We start from the raw sequence: 17,500 nt of genomic DNA, 5'->3' as shown, positions 1-17,500 counted from the left end.
GTGACATGGTCTGGGGATGACTTGTGGCCAGTGGGACGGATATGGGTGAGTGAGTGTCCGCACCTATACGCAACACAGCTGTGAAGTTAGCTTGCCAATGTTAGCTGGCTCACATGACCACTACAGGCGAAGTTACAGATCAGAACAGTTATTTTTATTTTTCATTTTAGTCGTAGAATGATATTCCGCTGCATCTATCATTCCAATCTTACTAGCTGGCTAGCTTACATGGTGAAATCATCAGCATCGTAGTCTTGCCCGTCCAATCAGTGGGTGCTGATGGCTAGCAGCCTAACTGGCTAGATGTCCAGCTACACATTGCCAAACCAACAGAATATACTGTACATTATGTAGCTGAACTTGTTATGTTCTGAACCTGTGAGAAGATACAACCAGGCAGCTACCTTGCGACAGTTGTCACTCATATCGATAACTTTGATGGTGAGAACGTGAATTACGGTTGTAGGTTAAATGGCCGCTTGCGAACGCAAAGAGAAAGTTTATTTCTCGCTCTCTACAAGGTCCTCAAACTTTGTAGGCCAAATGAAAGCCCGTGGCGGTCAACGCCAGCCTAGGCTCGGTATTCTGTGATAGGAACTCCATCTTATCCGTCCGCGCTCAGTATGTCATCCACCTGAACTGAATTCTGGGTAATTCTCCTCGGTTTAAGTCTGCAGTGACGCCGACCTGACAAGAGGGTAGACCGAGGGCACAAAATGTCCGCACGAGGGCCGTCACACACACACACACAAAAAAGCCGTTTTGACGACGGGACAGGCCCGAGCCCTCGTGGGCGTTGGCCCGAAAACGCGGGTCCTGAGAAGGGGATTCGGGCCCCGTGCCGCTCAGGCTGACTCACCCCGCTAGCGAGGGGCCCCTTCCGCTCGCCTAAAGCAGCGCGGCTAATCCCCGCGACAGCTGCACGTCCCGCCCCGAGAGGCAGCCGTGCCTCCTACGCGCGTGTGTTCCCGTCGCCACGGGAACGGCGGCTACGCCGAGCGCGGCGCCCCGCTCGGGTTACCACGGGCCCCGGGCAGCGGTGACATCACCGGGAGGATTCGCGCGCGTATCGATCTCTCTCTCTCTCTCCGGAAAAGCTTTTCTGGATTCGTGTCCCGTTTGTTTTTTTTTTTCTTCGTGCGGAGCGCGGTCCGTTTCGTAAAAATTGGGGCGCGGCGGCCTTTCCGAGCGCTGCGTGAGATACTCTGAGTAGGAGGAGGAGATCTGCCGGAACATTCGAATTTAATTAAGCAGGAGGATTATTGGCGTAGCGCTCCGTCACCCGGGGGCTCCTGAACTCATGGGCAGCACAGCGGGGGCGAGTCGGCAGACGCGAAATATAAAAATAATGCACCGTTAGCTCTGACTTACAGGATTGCAAGAAACGGCGAAATCCGAACGTAAAAGCCGTTTTCCATTAAAGAGCTCAGAACTCAAGGCTGTTTTCCTGCGTTCTGCAATTCAGATCTCTGCCCGGTGAAGATGATGCGATTCCCAAATGATCTGAGAGGGGGCTCATTAGCTAGCTGGTTACTCGAGCCAGTTACTTCGGTCAGGCTTTCTGTGCCCTGCATCACAAGAAGGCACTTCTGCTGCTTGTATACGATTTGTTCATCTCAGTGTCCGTCAAGATTTTTCTGTGCACACGCACATTACAGCGACTGCTTGTGTCTGGAGCCATTTCACATAGCTTGTGGATCTTATCTTAGCAAACCAAACCAAGGCTTAGGAAAGCTATTGCACATAATCAAATAATGCTTCCCATAACGATTCCAAGTAGTCAAGAAACTTCTTCCTGTGTGTGTGTGTGTGTGTGTGTCTGTCTGTCTGTCTGTCTGTCTGTCTGTCCATTCATTCAGGATGTGATCTTGGATAGGGTAGTTTCAACCAATAAAGTGGATCTCTGTCTACGCAGGGCACAAGTCAGTCCTCCCTAATGTTTTAGCATGTGATATTTGAGGAGGACGGAGCCTGAAACGACCTCTCACCTTTGCTTGGCTGTAGGGCTTCCTGGAGGCGGAGTCTGTCTGCGCTCGACGGCGGGTCAGCGCGCTGTGAGCGGAGCCTGTCCGAGATTGACGCCGTGTTGTCCCGCCTGAGGTGTGATCGGTAGAGCAGCGCCGACAGGCTGACAGAGTCGTCTTCATCGTCATCGTCGTCCTCCTCCGGGTCCTGCGGAGCAGGTGTACCGTTAGCCTAGCCTTCCCTGCAGAGCAGGTGTACCGTTAGCCTAGCCTTCCCTGCAGAGCAGGTGTACCGTTAGCCTAGCCTTCCCTGCAGAGCAGGTGTACCGTTAGCCTAGCCTTCCCTGCAGAGCAGGTGTACCGTTAGCCTAGCCTTCCCTGCAGAGCAGGTGTAACGTTAGCCTAGCCTTCCTTGCAGAGCAGGTGTACCGTTAGCCTAGCCTTCCCTGCAGAGCAGGTGTACCGTTAGCCTAGCCTTCCCTGGAGAGCAGGTATACCGTTAGCCTAGCCTTCCCTGCAGAGCAGGTGTGCCGTTAGCCTAGCCTTCCCTGCAGAGCAGGTGTACCGTTAGCCTAGTCTTCCCTGCAGACCAGGTGTACCGTTAGCCTAGCCTTCCCTGCAGAGCAGGTGTACCGTTAGCCTAGCCTTCCCTGCAGAGCAGGTGTACCGTTAGCCTAGCCTTCCCTGCAGAGCAGGTGTACCGTTAGCCTAGCCTTCCCTGCAGAGCAGGTGTACCGTTAGCCTAGCCTTCCCTGCAGAGCAGGTGTACCGTTAGCCTAGCCTTCCCTGCAGAGCAGGTGTACCGTTAGCCTAGCCTTCCCTGCAGAGCAGGTGTACCGTTAGCCTAGCCTTCCTTGCAGAGCAGGTGTACCGTTAGCCTAGCCTTCCTTGCAGAGAAGGTGTACCGTTAGCCTAGCCTTCCCTGCAGAGCAGGTGTAACGTTAGCCTAGCCTTCCCTGCAGAGCAGGTGTACCGTTAGCCTAGCCTTCCCTGCAGAGCAGGTGTACCGTTAGCCTAGCCTTCCCTGGAGAGCAGGTATACCGTTAGCCTAGCCTTCCCTGCAGAGCAGGTGTACCGTTAGCCTAGCCTTCCCTGCAGAGCAGGTGTACCGTTAGCCTAGCCTTCCCTGCAGAGCAGGTGTACCGTTAGCCTAGCCTTCCCTGCAGAGCAGGTGTACCGTTAGCCTAGCCTTCCCTGCAGAGCAGGTGTACCGTTAGCCTAGCCTTCCCTGGCTTATCAGCCATATCCAGAGCCCATTGTCCGGTTATTTTAATGCCAATAAGAGGCAATAAACAGGCAGCCCTTTGTTGTTCTCTCCCTGTCTTTCAAAGATATTGTTTTATTATTTTATTGTAAGATATTATGTCATTGTACAGCGCTTCACATTTGTGGAAATGACCCTTACGTATTCTTAGTCTGAAGGTCATCAGGCATGAGCAGTAGTGGCATGCTCACATGGGCGACCCAATGACCTGCTGAGCAATCTCAGTTATGTCACCTCTGCTCCTCCACTGATCCTAATGCCAGTGTAATGGCGTGGGATTCAGGTCACGCTCGTGGGGGTGCACCAGGGTTGAATTTAGCCAGAACTGCCTCTGACATCACACGCCACTGCCCTGCCTGCAAACGCGGTGTTTAGAATGCGCAAATCCTCCTATTTTCATCTTTTAAAAGATGGAATTAAGGCTGGGCTGGTCCCGCTTCCCCAGCACACAGGGAGACCCCACTGCGGGGGGTCTGCGTAGACGCTTCTGAGGTGCACAGGTATGGGGGGGGGGGGGCGGAGGGGAGGATAGGATAGGAGCACAGCTGTGGGCTGGAGGAGAGGACAGATCCCCGGCCCCGCCCCAGGAGACTCCGCCCCCGTCCTGTCCATCTGTGACTGCCGCTCCCCGCGCCTCAGACCCTCTGAGTCCCTGCTCCGGTCCCTCCACCATCTGCTCAGGGGGAGCCCGAACCCACACACTCCTACTGCTGCCACACGCACACACACACACACACTAATGCACACACTCCTACTGCTGCCACACGCACACAAACACACACACACACACACACACACTAATGCACACACTCCTACTGCTGCCACACGCACACACACACACTCACACACACACTAATGCACACACTCCTACTGCTGCCACACGCACACACGCACACACACACACACACACTAATGCACACACTCCTACTGCTGCCACACGCACACACGCACACACACTAATGCACACACTGCTACTGCTGTCACACACACACACTCACGCACACACACACACACACAAATGCACACACACACGCACGCAGTCAAGCGCGCACACACACATTAATGCACACACACGCGCACACACTCTAGCCCTCGCATTCATCTCATATTCGTGGGTATCAGCCCACCCAAAATACCGTCCCCGCCCCGCCCCTCCCCAGGAAAGGTCCGGACCCCTCTGCAGCCGCGCATAATCGTGTTACTGCGGTGCGAACGCCCTGTTGCTGGCCAGCTGCTCCGCAGAGAGGCGCAACGCCGCAGCGTGGCCAACCAGGAATGCCTGAAATGGGGGCGAGGAACAGCTGCCTGAAACAGGATCCGGGGTGGGGTGCGAGAGCCCGGAGGGGTGTGGGGGGGGGGGGGTCCCGGGACGGAGGTGAGGACCGCCAGACAGCTGGCCTTGCTGGACTCACAGAAGGACAGAGCGGGTCCACACTGCGCGCGCCAAAAAACTAGCCGAAATGCGCAGTTTCACTCTTATTCCGCATTGTAGTTCTTTTCTTTCAACACCAGACTACATTTCCCAAACTGCTCTTGTGTGTTTACCTTTTGAAAGTAAACCGGGGAAATATACGTTTAGAAAATGAATGGTGAAATATCATTTAACAGCATGCTGTTATTGTACTTATGTATTTGCGCAGTGCTGTTCTAACCCAGGTCAGTTTTGGCTGGGCCGTTCTGAGACTGCTATAAAGGTCTGACTGCAGCAGGGCTTTACATTACATACATTTAGGCATTAAACAGATGTTCTTACCCGGAGGGACTTGCACAGTTTGACTCATAAACCGTTTATACAGCTGGATATTCACTTAAGCCGTCCAGGTTGAGCGGCCTGCTCAAGGGTACAGTGGCTGTGCCTCGCCTGAGAATCGAACCCGCAATCACAAGCCCGGTTCCCTGACCATTTGTTTCACTTACACTCAGTCTCGACCACAGTTTATTACAAACTGCTTTGGAAAGAAAAAATCACCATTGAAAGGTGTTTCTTTGGAGGATCTGGTCATACTGGACACACTAGCTGTGCGGCAGCCCAGCCCACCAGAATGCAATCCTGCTCCTTACACAGCAGCCGAACTACACGCTGTGAACTACGCACTCACACGCGGCCCAGATAAACGCCAGATACTGAGCCCAGCTATACACACCAGACCGGGAACCAGGTACACCGTAAAACGTCTATTGTTGATTCAACTCTTTTACAGAGTACATATGAGTCCAGTAAGGTGGATTTAGTGTGAATTTAACACTGCGCGTTGTACTATGTACTTCCGCGCTACCCACGCTATGGTTCATAGTGGAACAGTGCCTAGTTACATGTGTGCGTATCAGCCATCGACTGTCCACCGGGCAGCAGTGTAGCATAAAGGTCACCGGTTCGATTCCCGGGTAGGACACAGCCGTTGTACCCTTGAGCAAGGGACTTAACCTGCATTGCTTCAGTATATATCCAGCTGTATAATTAGATGCAATGTAAATGCTATGTAAACAGTGTGTAAGTCGCTCTGCATAAGAGCATCTGCTAAATGCCAGTAATGTAATGTAATTTAATGTAATGTAGATGAATGGATGAATGTCCAGCAGTGTAGAGTGGGGGCAGTGCCCCTGTTAGCCCGCTCAGCAGGTCAGGTGAGTTTACTGCCCTCTGCAATCGCGCAGAAAAGCTGACCCGGGCCTCAGCTGTCTGTACGGTCATGCGTGACGGGCCGGCGGCTAAACAAACACGCCTAAAACACACTCACCTCGGGGGAGGGGCTCTGCTGCTGCTCGGGCTGCGGGGCCTGAGGAGGACGAGACGCGCGGTTAGACAGGAAATACGCTCAGGCACGCGCGCACACACGTGCACACACAAATATGTACACACGTGCACGCACAAACACGTGCATGCACAAATATGTACACACGTGCACGCACAAACACGTACACGCACACACATACATGCACACACACGTGCACGCACAAACACGTGCACGCACAAATATGTACACACGTGCTCGCACAGACACGTACACGTACAAATATGTACACACGTGCACGCACAGACACGTGCATGCACAAACACGTACACGCACACACACGTGCACGCACAAATATGTACACACGTGCACGCACAGACGCGTACACGCACACACATACATGAACACACACGTGCACGCACAAACACGTACACGCATACATGCACACACACACGTGCACGCGCATACACGCACGCACGCCCATACATGCGTGGAAGCACCCGTGCACACGTGCGTGTATAAACACACGTACGTGCGCATCTACATGCATGAGAGCATGCGCATGCATGTAGACTCACACATATGCATACAGCACAAGCACACGCATTCACATATGCACCCACACACGTGCACACGTTAACACGTACGTTTCCTCGATAAAGAGGATAGAACAACCCTCATAGATTAAATAAAATGTAATGGTTTTAATTATTTTCTTCTGTTTGAACAAGGAGAGTTTGCATCTCATTAGAAATTAATGGTTTTTGGTATGGAGGTGGATCCCAGGATAGTGTGTGTGTTTGTGTGTGCATGTGTGTATGTACGTTAAGGATGTCCTATATAATCCTTTATCTTGTTGAAATTCGTCAGCTGAAACTGAGTGCTTCGGGAATCATAGTAAGAATCTCTAAAGGCATGCAACAGGCTTCTTTATCGGCAAGAGATGGAATGTAAATCAGAAAAGCCAATTATACATGTGTATCTGTGCAAAAAGCAATGGCACCACCCTAATAGCATATCATAAATATAATGCCTAATACATGAGACAGGGATAATTTAATTCTGTAACCGTATTTTAATAGCTACTTCCTCAAGTGTGGGACCCCAAATGTAGGGAAGTGTGTAAGTGCATCATATGAAATACCCTGTCTTACCTGCAGAGGGGGTGAATGAGTCCCTGACTTCAAGTCTGCTGAGTTCTGGAGACCAAAAAAAAAATGTCCCAACATTATTTATATTATAAACAGAAGCCCTTGTCCGTGGCATTTTCCTTAGCTATATCATATTATCCCTTTGTACACCTGGATCAGTGAGGTAATAATGGTTAATTTCCTAGCTCAAAGGCCACAGCCTCATGGCTGTAAATCCAGCTACGTTATCAGCCTTTCAAAACAACTGCTGCATGTTGTTTTAAATAAAGCACCGATTTTCTGTGTGGTTTGGTTAAAAGTTTTAATTTCCTCGCAGAGACAAAAAGTGATGTATAATTCGGCATGTGATTGAGTTTCGGTTTGCAGAAGCCCTTATCTCTGCCTCCTTAACCCCACGGTGTGTTTACAGAGATATAAAATTGAAACAGTGCAGAGGCCTCCCCGGTCACAGCTGTTCGCGTGAGCTGGGCTCTGGCTGTCTGTGGGTGTGGATGTGGCGGCTGGAGGTTCCAGGCTCCAGCTGCTTCTTACCTGAGAGGGCGGAGGATGCTGCGTCAAATCGGAGGCCGGTCGGACGCCCTGAAATTCAATTAAAATGGCTTTACGCGTCTGCGTAGGAGCTTTCTGCGTTAATGGAAGTGGAATTGCATATTTACAATCTCAGTAAAATGAGTTTAATGTGCGGGTCAGATAAAAACAGTTTTATGAGCACCTACGCACGGGGTGCTTTGGCAGTTGAGAGGTGTGTGTGTGTGTGTGTGTGTGTGGGTCTGGTGAAGATGTCCAGGACGCACTCTGGCTGCGCCCACCGTGTTGCCATGACAACCCTGCCTAAAATCCCCCTTTTTTTTGCGTACAAGACTGTACAGGGGACAGCATTCCCCATCGTACCCTGCCCTCTTGAATAAAAAAAACACACACCACACACATGCACACGCACCCACACACACACACACACCACACACCCCACACACACACACACACACACACAACACACCCCACACACACACCCACACACACCTACACACCTACCTTAAACTGTAGCTGTATCCCTGGCGGTGTTTGGGCCGGTACGTTCTCGGGCTCCGGGCACGCTCTGGCGACCAGGCTGCTCTTTATGGTGTTGCTTTGGTTCCTGAAAGATGGGTTTTACACAAGAGGAGTCACGGGGGCCATTTTCCCCACAGCTGCAGTTACAGCGCAAACCAGAGCGAGCGTGGGGCTGATGAGTGCGTGCATCTACACCTCGTGTTGAAAGAAGTGGGTTTGCAGAGGAGGGTAGGGTTATAGAGGAGGTCTGTGTGTGTGTGTGTGTGTGTGTCTGTAATCAAGTCTAATGTACTATTGCAATTTGCATAAAACATTATTCCATAACACGCTATACCCCAGCCTAAAACGCCCCTTATAAGCAAGGAACCAGACACAGTAAGAGGAGCCCATCCCCTATTGGCCGGCTCAGGGTTGGTGGGTTCGTGGTGACAGTGCACGGTGCAGCAGCGGTCGGTAAGGGAAAGGAGTTATGGGTAATGAGAGAGGGGCGAGCGCGTTCCCACCGTGAGTCGCCCTGCAGGCCGGACCCCTTCGTCTGGCTCAGCTCAGAGTAAATTAATTTCGCGGACCTGACTTCATCCGTTTCTCCGATCACACGGACATGTACGTCCCCGTCGCGTCCCAGGAGCCAGCTGACTCTCTTCTTGCTGGCTGCGGAAACACACAGATACAGACACACACTTCCTGTGAGGCAAACACACACAGATACAGACACACACGTCCTGTGAGACAGACACACACAGATACAGACACACACTTCCTGTGAGGCACACACACAGATACAGACTCACATTTCCTGTGAGACAGACACACACAGATACAGACACACACTTCCTGTGAGGCAAACACACACAGATACAGACACACACTTCCTGTGAGGCAGACACACACAGATACAGACACACACTTCCTGTGAGACAGACACACACAGATACAGACACACACGTCCTGTGAGGCAAACACATACTGATACAAACACACACTTCCTGTGAGGCAAACACACACAGACATATTTTTTAAATATATCATATTTTATGTACTGTAATTATATATATATATATATATATATTGTTCATGTTGGTTACATTCAATAAATACATAAGTAATTATACATGTCATTTGGGACCAATGCAACAGAAGCACTTTCATTTTTGTCTATGAGACGCATGGGTGTTTTATTCTGGACACGTTATCTCTCTGTAGATAGGAGACTGCGCGCTGGGATAAGGTGACTAAATAAGATACGGGTGGAAGCGGAGGGAGGCGTCCGCGACGCGCTCGCGGCGGCAAACGTGGTTTTTCTACGGGGAAAGCGCAGCGTGGCGTTAAAAAGGCGGGGCTCGCGACAGCCGCCCGTGACACGTGAGAGCGGCGTAGGAAGGCAAGCCTCTCGCGGTTCCGCAGGAGGGTGGCCCGGGCCAGGCGGTTGCGTAAGGAACCGGTTCAGCCGGCGGCGCACCGCGGCTCGGGGACGGCATTCCATCCGGACGGCTCGGGTAACGCGGCCGGAGGTTTCGAACACAAAGGCGAGAGAGAGAGAGAGAAAAAAAAAACCACGCGCGGCTCGCGTCACCCGCGCCTCTCCCCCGATCGGCGAGCGCCGGCGCGCCTTTGAAACGTAAAACGTCGCGCGCGCCGAGCCCGGAGAGAACGAGGGGGGGGCCGAGCGGCGGCGCGGTCGGCTCGCTCTGGAATTGTGCGTGCTTAATCTGAGAGTTGGGGGGGGGGGGGGGGGGGAGAGGGAGATAAAAGAAAAGAGCGAGGGAAGGAGAACAGCGGTGAGAAATTGACAGAGTCAGAGGGAGGGAAAAAAAAAAGAAATGGGAATAGAACGACGCAGACCCCAGGAGACAGCCAGAGAGAGGTAGAGAACGAGTAAGCACGGCAGATAGAGGGAAGGGGCCAGGAAAGGGGGGGATGGCGGAGAGATAAGTTGAAGGCTGGGTCCGTGATAATGGCGTGTTTTGAGCGCTGTGTGTTTTTTGGGCAGGGCGTGTCCTCGCTCCACTGCGTAGTTACGCACTTTCCCCTCAGACGCCCTGGCACGGCGTCTCAGGTGGGGGGCGCTTCTCTCTCCTCCGCGCTGGCCCCGTTCGAGGGCCCCCCGCCCCCCCCAGGCCGGGGGGGCCCCCGCCGAGCTGTCGGTTTGGGGACTGAGAGGGGCCCCCCCGCCGGGGCAGCAGTAATTAGAGACCGCCCGCTGTAGTCCTGGAAGAAAGAACAGCTGTACGGAGGCGTGATGCTCTCCGCTCATAATAGCTGCGATGACATCAGACAGCACACCCTGTTGAGACACGGGCCGGCAGGGTGTGCTGAAGGTGGGGTTGTGTGGGAAGAGACAGAGAGAGAGAGAGAGAGAGAGAGAGAGAGAGGGAGGGAGAGAGAGGGAGAGAGAGAGAGAGAGAGAGAGAGAGAGAGAGAGAGAGAGAGAGAGAGAGAGAGAGAGAGAGAGAGAGAGAGAGAGAGAGAGGGAGTTTACAAACTAAAGCGGACAACTCCCAATTCACTACCCACAATGCCCCCTTACTGTATACTCCACAACACGCTACCCACAATGCACTTCTTACAGTATACTCCGTAACACACTACCCACAATGCACTACTTACAGTATACTCCACAACACGCTACCCACAATGCACTCCTTACAGTATACTACACAAAACACTACCCACAATGCACCAGTTACGGTGTAATAAACATCTCATTACCATAATCAGCATCTCACACAGTGTACAAAATAGCACAACTTGCTAACCACAATTCACTCTTTGCACTGCAACAAGGCACACGCACACGCTTCCTACAATGCCCTACTTACAGTCTAACGCAGCTCGCTACCCACAATACACAGTGTAGAATGCACTGTAATGTACAGCTCACAACACACAGCATACTATTTAGTGCGGAAGTCAATATTCATAAGATAATAAACAATAAACAATAGACAATAAACTCCCTATTCCCACCAACTCCCTAACAACACTGTAGCACACATTTAATAAAACGGTTTGAATGAGTGAATGTACTACCCACTTTCCATCACTTTCAGTGCTGAGATGCAAAGCTTTTAATGTAAGACTTTGCTTTGGAATGTGTGTATATCAGTGATCACAAGCATCCCTTAATGAGAGTGGAATGCAGCGGTGATGACAATTCCTGTCTGCCCACTGCCTGCTGTTCAACAAAGCTAAGCTCCATGTCCTCTGCATCTCCCCCTGCCCACGTTCAAATCATTTGAATCATTGCTTAAGGACCAATATTCTATCATATTCCTACAAAATCGAGGTTACATCTCTGGTCACATATGTAGTATTGTGTATGAGCGTGGCTTAAAACTGCATGAATCTCAAGTTTACAGTAGATATTATTGTACATGTAGAGATAATCAAGACTGTATTACAAAATTAATATGGTTTTCGTTTCCGGAAGCTTAACCTACTGGTGTCTGAAACCCTAGTCAATATTAGAGAGACTCTAGTAATAAGAACCAACTATCAGAATAGTATTATTGGTGTGTGCAAAGCCGGGGTAAAACTGGGGTACTAAGGCAGTGCGAGGGGGGTATTAGAGGGGCAATACTGAAGTATGCCAGAGTGGGGGGGGGGTATTAATGAGGAAACACCCGGCGCTTTGCCGCATGTGACAGCTGTGGGTGGTGGGTGGGGGGGTACAGAGGGAGCTCTGTTCCTCCCGAGCTCCATGACGCTGGCAATATGCTCAATAATAAGCGCATTGTCATCCAGCCAGTCAGGGAAAAGACTCCTCTGACACTGCGACATGTTCTCTGGGGGGGGGGCGAGTTACCGAAGGAGGGACGGGGCCATTCTGGTGACCTCGTTCCATCGCCCGGGCAACGCGGCAGGGCCCCCACCGCCACGAGACGAGAGGGAAGACGGACACCGGTCACGTTCCCAAGCCCCGCCCCCCCCGGGGGCGTGGCCTCTCTGTTTGCTAACTTTCTGCGCTGGAATATTGCCGAAGAAAGTACATCCAGTTCTGAGTCATTTGAATGCTCTCAATGTCATAAATTTACCAACTGTCAAATGGAGGAATGTGGAGGAACAGGATTCTGCCAAAAGAAAGGGTCAGGGCAAAAGTGCCTTACCCAGCACGGGAGTGTGTGTGTGTGTGTGTGTGTGTGTGTGTGTGTGCGCGTGCACGTGCACATTTACGTGTACGTGTATGTATTAGTGTCTGTGTGTGTGTGTTAGTGTCTGTATATGTGTGCATGTACTGCATTTGTGTATACTGTACGAGTGTTTGTATGCACGCCTATATGAGCGTCTGTAATTGTGTGTGTGTGTATGCTTGTATCTGTGTGTGTGGGTGCGTGTATGAATGTCTGTTTATGTGTGTGTGTGTGTGTGGGTGGGTGGGTGCGTGTGAATGTCCGTTTATGTGTGTGTGTGTGTGTGCGTCTGTGTGCATGCGAGTGTGCGTGTTGATAAATGCCCTGTTTTCTTCATGACTGAGTTTTGAGCGGGCAGGGCAGAGAGCCGTCCTCTCTTTTGTCCCGTTCCTCCCCACCTCTCTTTCACTTTCCTCCCTGTCAGTTTCGCTCGCTCTTTCTCACGAACGCACACGCGCACGTGCGGTTAATGATCTTCCCCAGCCTGCTTTTGATTGTTTTTTGCCATTCCTGGGCTGATCTAAATTAGCAGCAGCCCTCAGGAGGTCAGGTGCTTTTCAGGTGACTGTATCTAACATGCTTTGCATTAGCATTAGTATTAGCATTAGCATTCCCCTCATATGAAATACTTTTAGAGGCATACTGTGTAGGATTTTTGCCTTGAAAATATTATAAAATAATCATGCTAAAAATCCTGCATGGTATGCCTTTAAATAAAAAAACAGTACCTGAAAGGTACTGTAACACTGCAGTGTTGGATACAGCATAATAAAAGTACTGCTTTGTTGTTTTGATTGTCAGTAAATAAATTCTGACGATCAAAAATAAATTACTTATTTTTTGCTTGTTCATGGGTTGCCAGGCGTTCACACACACACATGCATGTACACGCGCACACACATGCGCGCACAGACACACACACAGTACCTGAACATCACTCACTTTCTACCCCCACTTGACACCCTGCTGGAGCTTTGTAAACCCAGGCTGGAATAGGAGCTCTGTGCCGCTCTAAAGCCAGGCTACAGTGGGAGCTCTGTGCCCCTCTAAAGCCAGGCTGGAATAGGAGCTCTGTGCCGCTCTAAAGCCAGGCTGCAGTGGGAGCTCTGTGCCGCTCTAAAGCCAGGCTGGAATGGGAGCTCTGTGCCGCTCTAAACCCGGGCTGGAATGGGAGCTCTGTGCCGCTCTAAAGCCAGGCTGGAATAGGAGCTCTGTGCCGCTCTAAAGCCAGGCTGGAATAGGAGCTCTGTGCCGCTCTAAAGCCAGGCTGCAATGGGAGCTCTGTGCCGCTCTAAACCCAGGCTGCAGTGGGAGCTCTGTGCCGCTCTAAAGCCAGGCTGGAATAGGAGCTCTGTGCCGCTCTAAACCCAGGCTGCAGTGGGAGCTCTGTGCCGCTCTAAAGCCAGGCTGGAATGGGAGCTCTGTGCCGCTCTAAAGCCGGGCTGGAATAGGAGGTCTGTGCCCCTCTAAAGCCAGGCTGCAGTGGGAGCTCTGTGCCGCTCTAAAGCCAGGCTGGAATGGGAGCTCTGTGCCGCTCTAAACCCGGTCTGGAATGGGAGCTCTGTGCCGCTCTAAAGCCAGGCTGGAATAGGAGCTCTGTGTACTGGACACAGCTCTCAGTGCTGGGCTGTTTCACACCTCTGCTGCGTGACTGTTGTTTGCCTGTTATTGTTTACGATGCCTCCATACCGCACGGCAACCTTATTTCCTTATTTACTCTGATTTCCCCCGGATAGGAAAATGTGCAGTCTTGACAATCAACAATAGCACTGTCGGCAAAGCACCGCGGGCACTTCCTGTGGCTCATGGGGACTCCTCGCTTTTTACATGGGCTGCTTACATGGTCACCGAAAGTGGTGCGCATCTCACATACGGAATCTGTCACTGTGTGTGTGGAGTGTGTGTGTGTGTGTGCGCAAGTCTGTGTGTGTGTGTGTGTGTGTATGTGTAAGTCTGTGCGTGTGTGTGTGTGTGTGTGTAAGTCTGTGCGTGTGTGTGTGTATGCGTGTGTGTGTGTGTGCAAGTCTGTGCGTGTGTGTGTGTGTGTGTGTGCGTGTGTGCGTGTGTGTGTGTGTGCATGTGCGCGTGAGTGTGTGCGCACGTGTGCGTGTGTGTGCGTGTGTGTGTGTGTGTGTGTGGCCTCAGAAGTATTGTGTTACAGAGCGCTGTTTCTATAGATAGCGGTATTGACTGAAATATTGGTTAGCTTATTGACCGCCAGTGTGAGGATTAGCTTTTGCAAAGCATCTTCCTGTTTTCAGTGAAGCTGTTTTTGAAATATTTACTCTTTCCAAAGACTGTTTTACCTCAGTCCCTCTGCTGAGCTGCAAACAGGCTCGGTCACTTTAATTTAGGTTCCCTGTGGTTTTCCTGACCTTTTTTTCCGGAGCCAAATTAGCTCGTTTTTTCCCCGCTAATTAGCCATTTTCTAATTCCCTCCCTCTCTGCCTCATCTGGTATGTGCTGAGCGTTCTGGCACAAAATGGCTGCCAGGTAGCTGAGCAGACAGCGACTGAGGTGACTCACCTCCCAATCCTGCCATTAGAAGCATTTGCAATCACTTAAAGGGTGCGAAATTAATGCAGTCCATTATTACCGCGCAGAGCCAGCCGCTGGCATAAACACTCTGCAGTCGGCTTGGGCCACAACCAGCCCTGGGAAACACAATTCAATTTTTTTTTTTTTGGAGCACTTTGGGGCCACAACAACAACATTTCGGGCCTCCAAAACCCCTAAAGCTGGCTCTTATACCATGAATATGTCAGCAAGCCATGTGACATGTTTTCCTCAGCCTGTGCTAGAAACTGGGAAAATAAACGGGAGGAAGGAGAGAGGGAACACCACTAAACACCGCAACCAGCCAGAGGCACAGAGAAGCCGTAGAGTCTAATTCTGTCACGTTTCTGTGACGCTGTGTGCAGAGGCTTTGGTAGCAAGTAATGTGACAGAAAAGCAAGGCTGTTCTGCGGGGGGCCATTTTGGCTCCAGACTTTGCTCGTTCGGTTTCCAGCTCTAGTGAAGCAGAAGGCGTCTTTTAGCCACTGACCTTTTTTTGGTGCTCTCAGACCACACTTTTGAAGTGGCTGGCTTGTTCCTCGACACCGAGCACACAAGGGGCCACAAGGGGCCACAGGCGGAGTGGGCCTCCTGTTGACCTGTCATAAGCCCAGGTGAAACTGAGGAAAGCACTGCCCTGCCAGCACGGGACGATACAGTACTTAACGGTATGGTACTGAACATTGTGGTACAGGATGGGGCGGTGCGGTGCGGGACGGTGCGGTACAGGACGGTGCGGTACAGGATGGGACGGTGTGGTACAGGACGGTGCGGTACAGGATGGGACGGTGCGGTACAGGACGGTGCGGTACAGGATGGGACGGTACAGGATGGGATGGTGCGGTGCAGGACGGTGTGGTACAGGACGGTGCGGTACAGGATGGGACGGTGCGGTACAGGACGGTGCGGTACAGGATGGGACGGTGCGGTACAGGACGGTGCGGTACAGGATGGGACGGTACAGGATGGGACGGTGCGGTGCAGGACGGTGTGGTACAGGACGGTGCGGTACAGGATGGGACGTCGGGACAGGACGGTGCGGTACAGGATGGGACGGTGCGGTGCAGGACGGTGTGGTACAGGATGGGACGGTGTGGTACGGGACGGTGCGGTACGGGACGGTGTGGTATGGGATTTGTGCGGTACAAGACATTGCGGTACAGGACGGTGCGGTGCGGGACGGTGCGGTGCGGGAAGGTGCGGTGCCGGACGGTGCAGTACGGGACGGTGCGGTACGGGACGGTGCGGTACGGGACAGTTCAGCACAGGACGGTGCGGTACGGGACGGTGCGGTACAGGATGGGATGGTGCGGTACGGGACGGTGCAGTACGGGACGGTACCTTTCGTCTGCTTGGATTTGAGCGCGGCGCTTCCCTCCCTGTCCAGCTTCTCCTCGCGCTCCGTCCAGCGCCGCACCTGCTCCTGCCTCATCTTCAGGAAGAGGGTCTGCTTCTGCTCCTCGTTCAGCGCCTCCAGGACGTCCGGGTCGATGTACATGTCCTTCAGAATCTGCTGCAACATTTTCGGGCCGCTGCGAGTGGAGGGGAGAGGGAATCCCCCTCCTTTTCTCCCGCTTAAAAGAACAACGTGTTGTTTTGGGAAGAGGGCGAGAGGGAGAGTCGGACAACGGCTCCCTCTATAGGACCGTCAGTGCGGCGGCCATGTTTCACACCCTCTCCGCACCCCGTCACCAGACAGACGTCAGCTGGGAATCTGCAGCAGAAAGGAAAGGCCCATTTCACAGTCTGGTGTCAGCTGGTTTTCTCTTTCTTTCTTTCTTTCTTTCTTTTTTGTACCACTTTTCTGCCTTTTACCCTTTCATCTCTCTCTTTATTTTTTCTCCCCTCTGTCCTTCTCTTGTCTTTTTTGTTCATTCTCTATTTTTGGTTAGCCTGTTGCTTTTGCGTTTGTGGACTTGTTTAATGTGCTTTCAAAAAAGGTTTGTCGTTCTGTCACAGTAGTAAAGCTTCAGTTGAATTGAATTAAATGATTCTCACTTCCTTTTCATTTTTTTTTTAAATGTCTGTTTTGTAGGAACTGGTGCTGGCAGATTCCCAGTGCTAACATTATGGGATGTTAGGCTGATTTTGGGGGCCTGTCAGACCCACTCTTCCTCATTCTTTCTCTTCATCTGGCAGTTCTGATCTGACCCGAGCCAAACTTCACCTCTGTCTGCTGTGAACCCCATTAAACAAGGCAGCACCCCAACAGCATAGCCGACAGGTCCTTAACAAAACTTTGTTCTGTCTCTCCTCTCTCTTTCCCTCTCTCTCACTCTCCCCATTCCCTCTCTCTCTCGCTCACTCTCCCCCTTCTCTCTCCCTCTCTCTCACTCTACCCCCCCTCTCTTTCTCAGTTCAATTCAATATGCTTTATTGGCATGAAATACATATAATATGCAAGCATTCTATAACAATTCTAAAGGAATGAAAACAACACAAAAATATATACGTATACACACAGTATAAATATATAAACATTTAGTGAACTGTAATTATAATGTTTACACATTGAACAGGTAGCACGCTGTATTGTTTATCTGTAAATCTCTCTCTCCTGTGGCTGGCTGTGACATTGATAATTGTGACAACATGAACAGCAGCAACAGCGAAGGTGCACTACTGAGAGTCAGACACAGAATGCTGTCACTCA

At 51.5% G+C, this 17,500-nt stretch overlaps 1 protein-coding gene and 1 long non-coding RNA gene across 5 annotated transcripts in view; one reads left to right on the top strand and one right to left on the bottom strand.

The window, feature by feature from the left end:
• Positions 1–2,143, top strand: part of LOC135250023 (uncharacterized) — an 11,770-nt gene extending 9,627 nt beyond the window's left edge. Inside the window, exons 2-3 of the long non-coding RNA XR_010328846.1 lie at positions 1–45; positions 2,005–2,143. The exon at positions 1–45 is cut by the window's left edge and continues 34 nt beyond it. This is a non-coding gene — a long non-coding RNA (uncharacterized LOC135250023). The remainder of the gene's footprint in view (positions 46–2,004) is intronic.
• LOC135250022 (SH2 domain-containing protein 4A-like) overlaps positions 1–17,500 on the bottom strand; it is a 28,260-nt gene that overhangs the window by 9,925 nt on the left and 835 nt on the right. The window contains exons 2-8 of one of the 4 annotated variants that reach the window (XM_064325824.1): positions 16,189–16,561; positions 8,665–8,812; positions 8,144–8,246; positions 7,643–7,690; positions 7,115–7,159; positions 5,961–6,005; positions 1,989–2,160 (exon numbers count right to left, since the gene is read on the bottom strand). In XM_064325824.1, the coding sequence (XP_064181894.1) occupies positions 1,989–2,160; positions 5,961–6,005; positions 7,115–7,159; positions 7,643–7,690; positions 8,144–8,246; positions 8,665–8,812; positions 16,189–16,369 (742 nt within the window). In that variant the 5' untranslated portion in view covers positions 16,370–16,561. Of the gene's footprint in view, positions 1–1,988; positions 2,173–5,960; positions 6,006–7,114; positions 7,160–7,642; positions 7,691–8,143; positions 8,247–8,664; positions 8,813–16,188 lie in introns of all 4 variants that reach the window. The other 3 variants (XM_064325825.1, XM_064325822.1, XM_064325823.1) reach the window with 3 other exon arrangements.

The sequence above is a fragment of the Anguilla rostrata genome, chromosome 3, assembly GCF_018555375.3.
Source record: "Anguilla rostrata isolate EN2019 chromosome 3, ASM1855537v3, whole genome shotgun sequence".
Taxonomy (NCBI): Eukaryota; Metazoa; Chordata; class Actinopteri; order Anguilliformes; family Anguillidae; genus Anguilla; species Anguilla rostrata.
The sequence above is the reverse complement of the archived record's forward strand: the minus strand, read 5'-3'. Positions and strand labels throughout refer to the sequence as shown.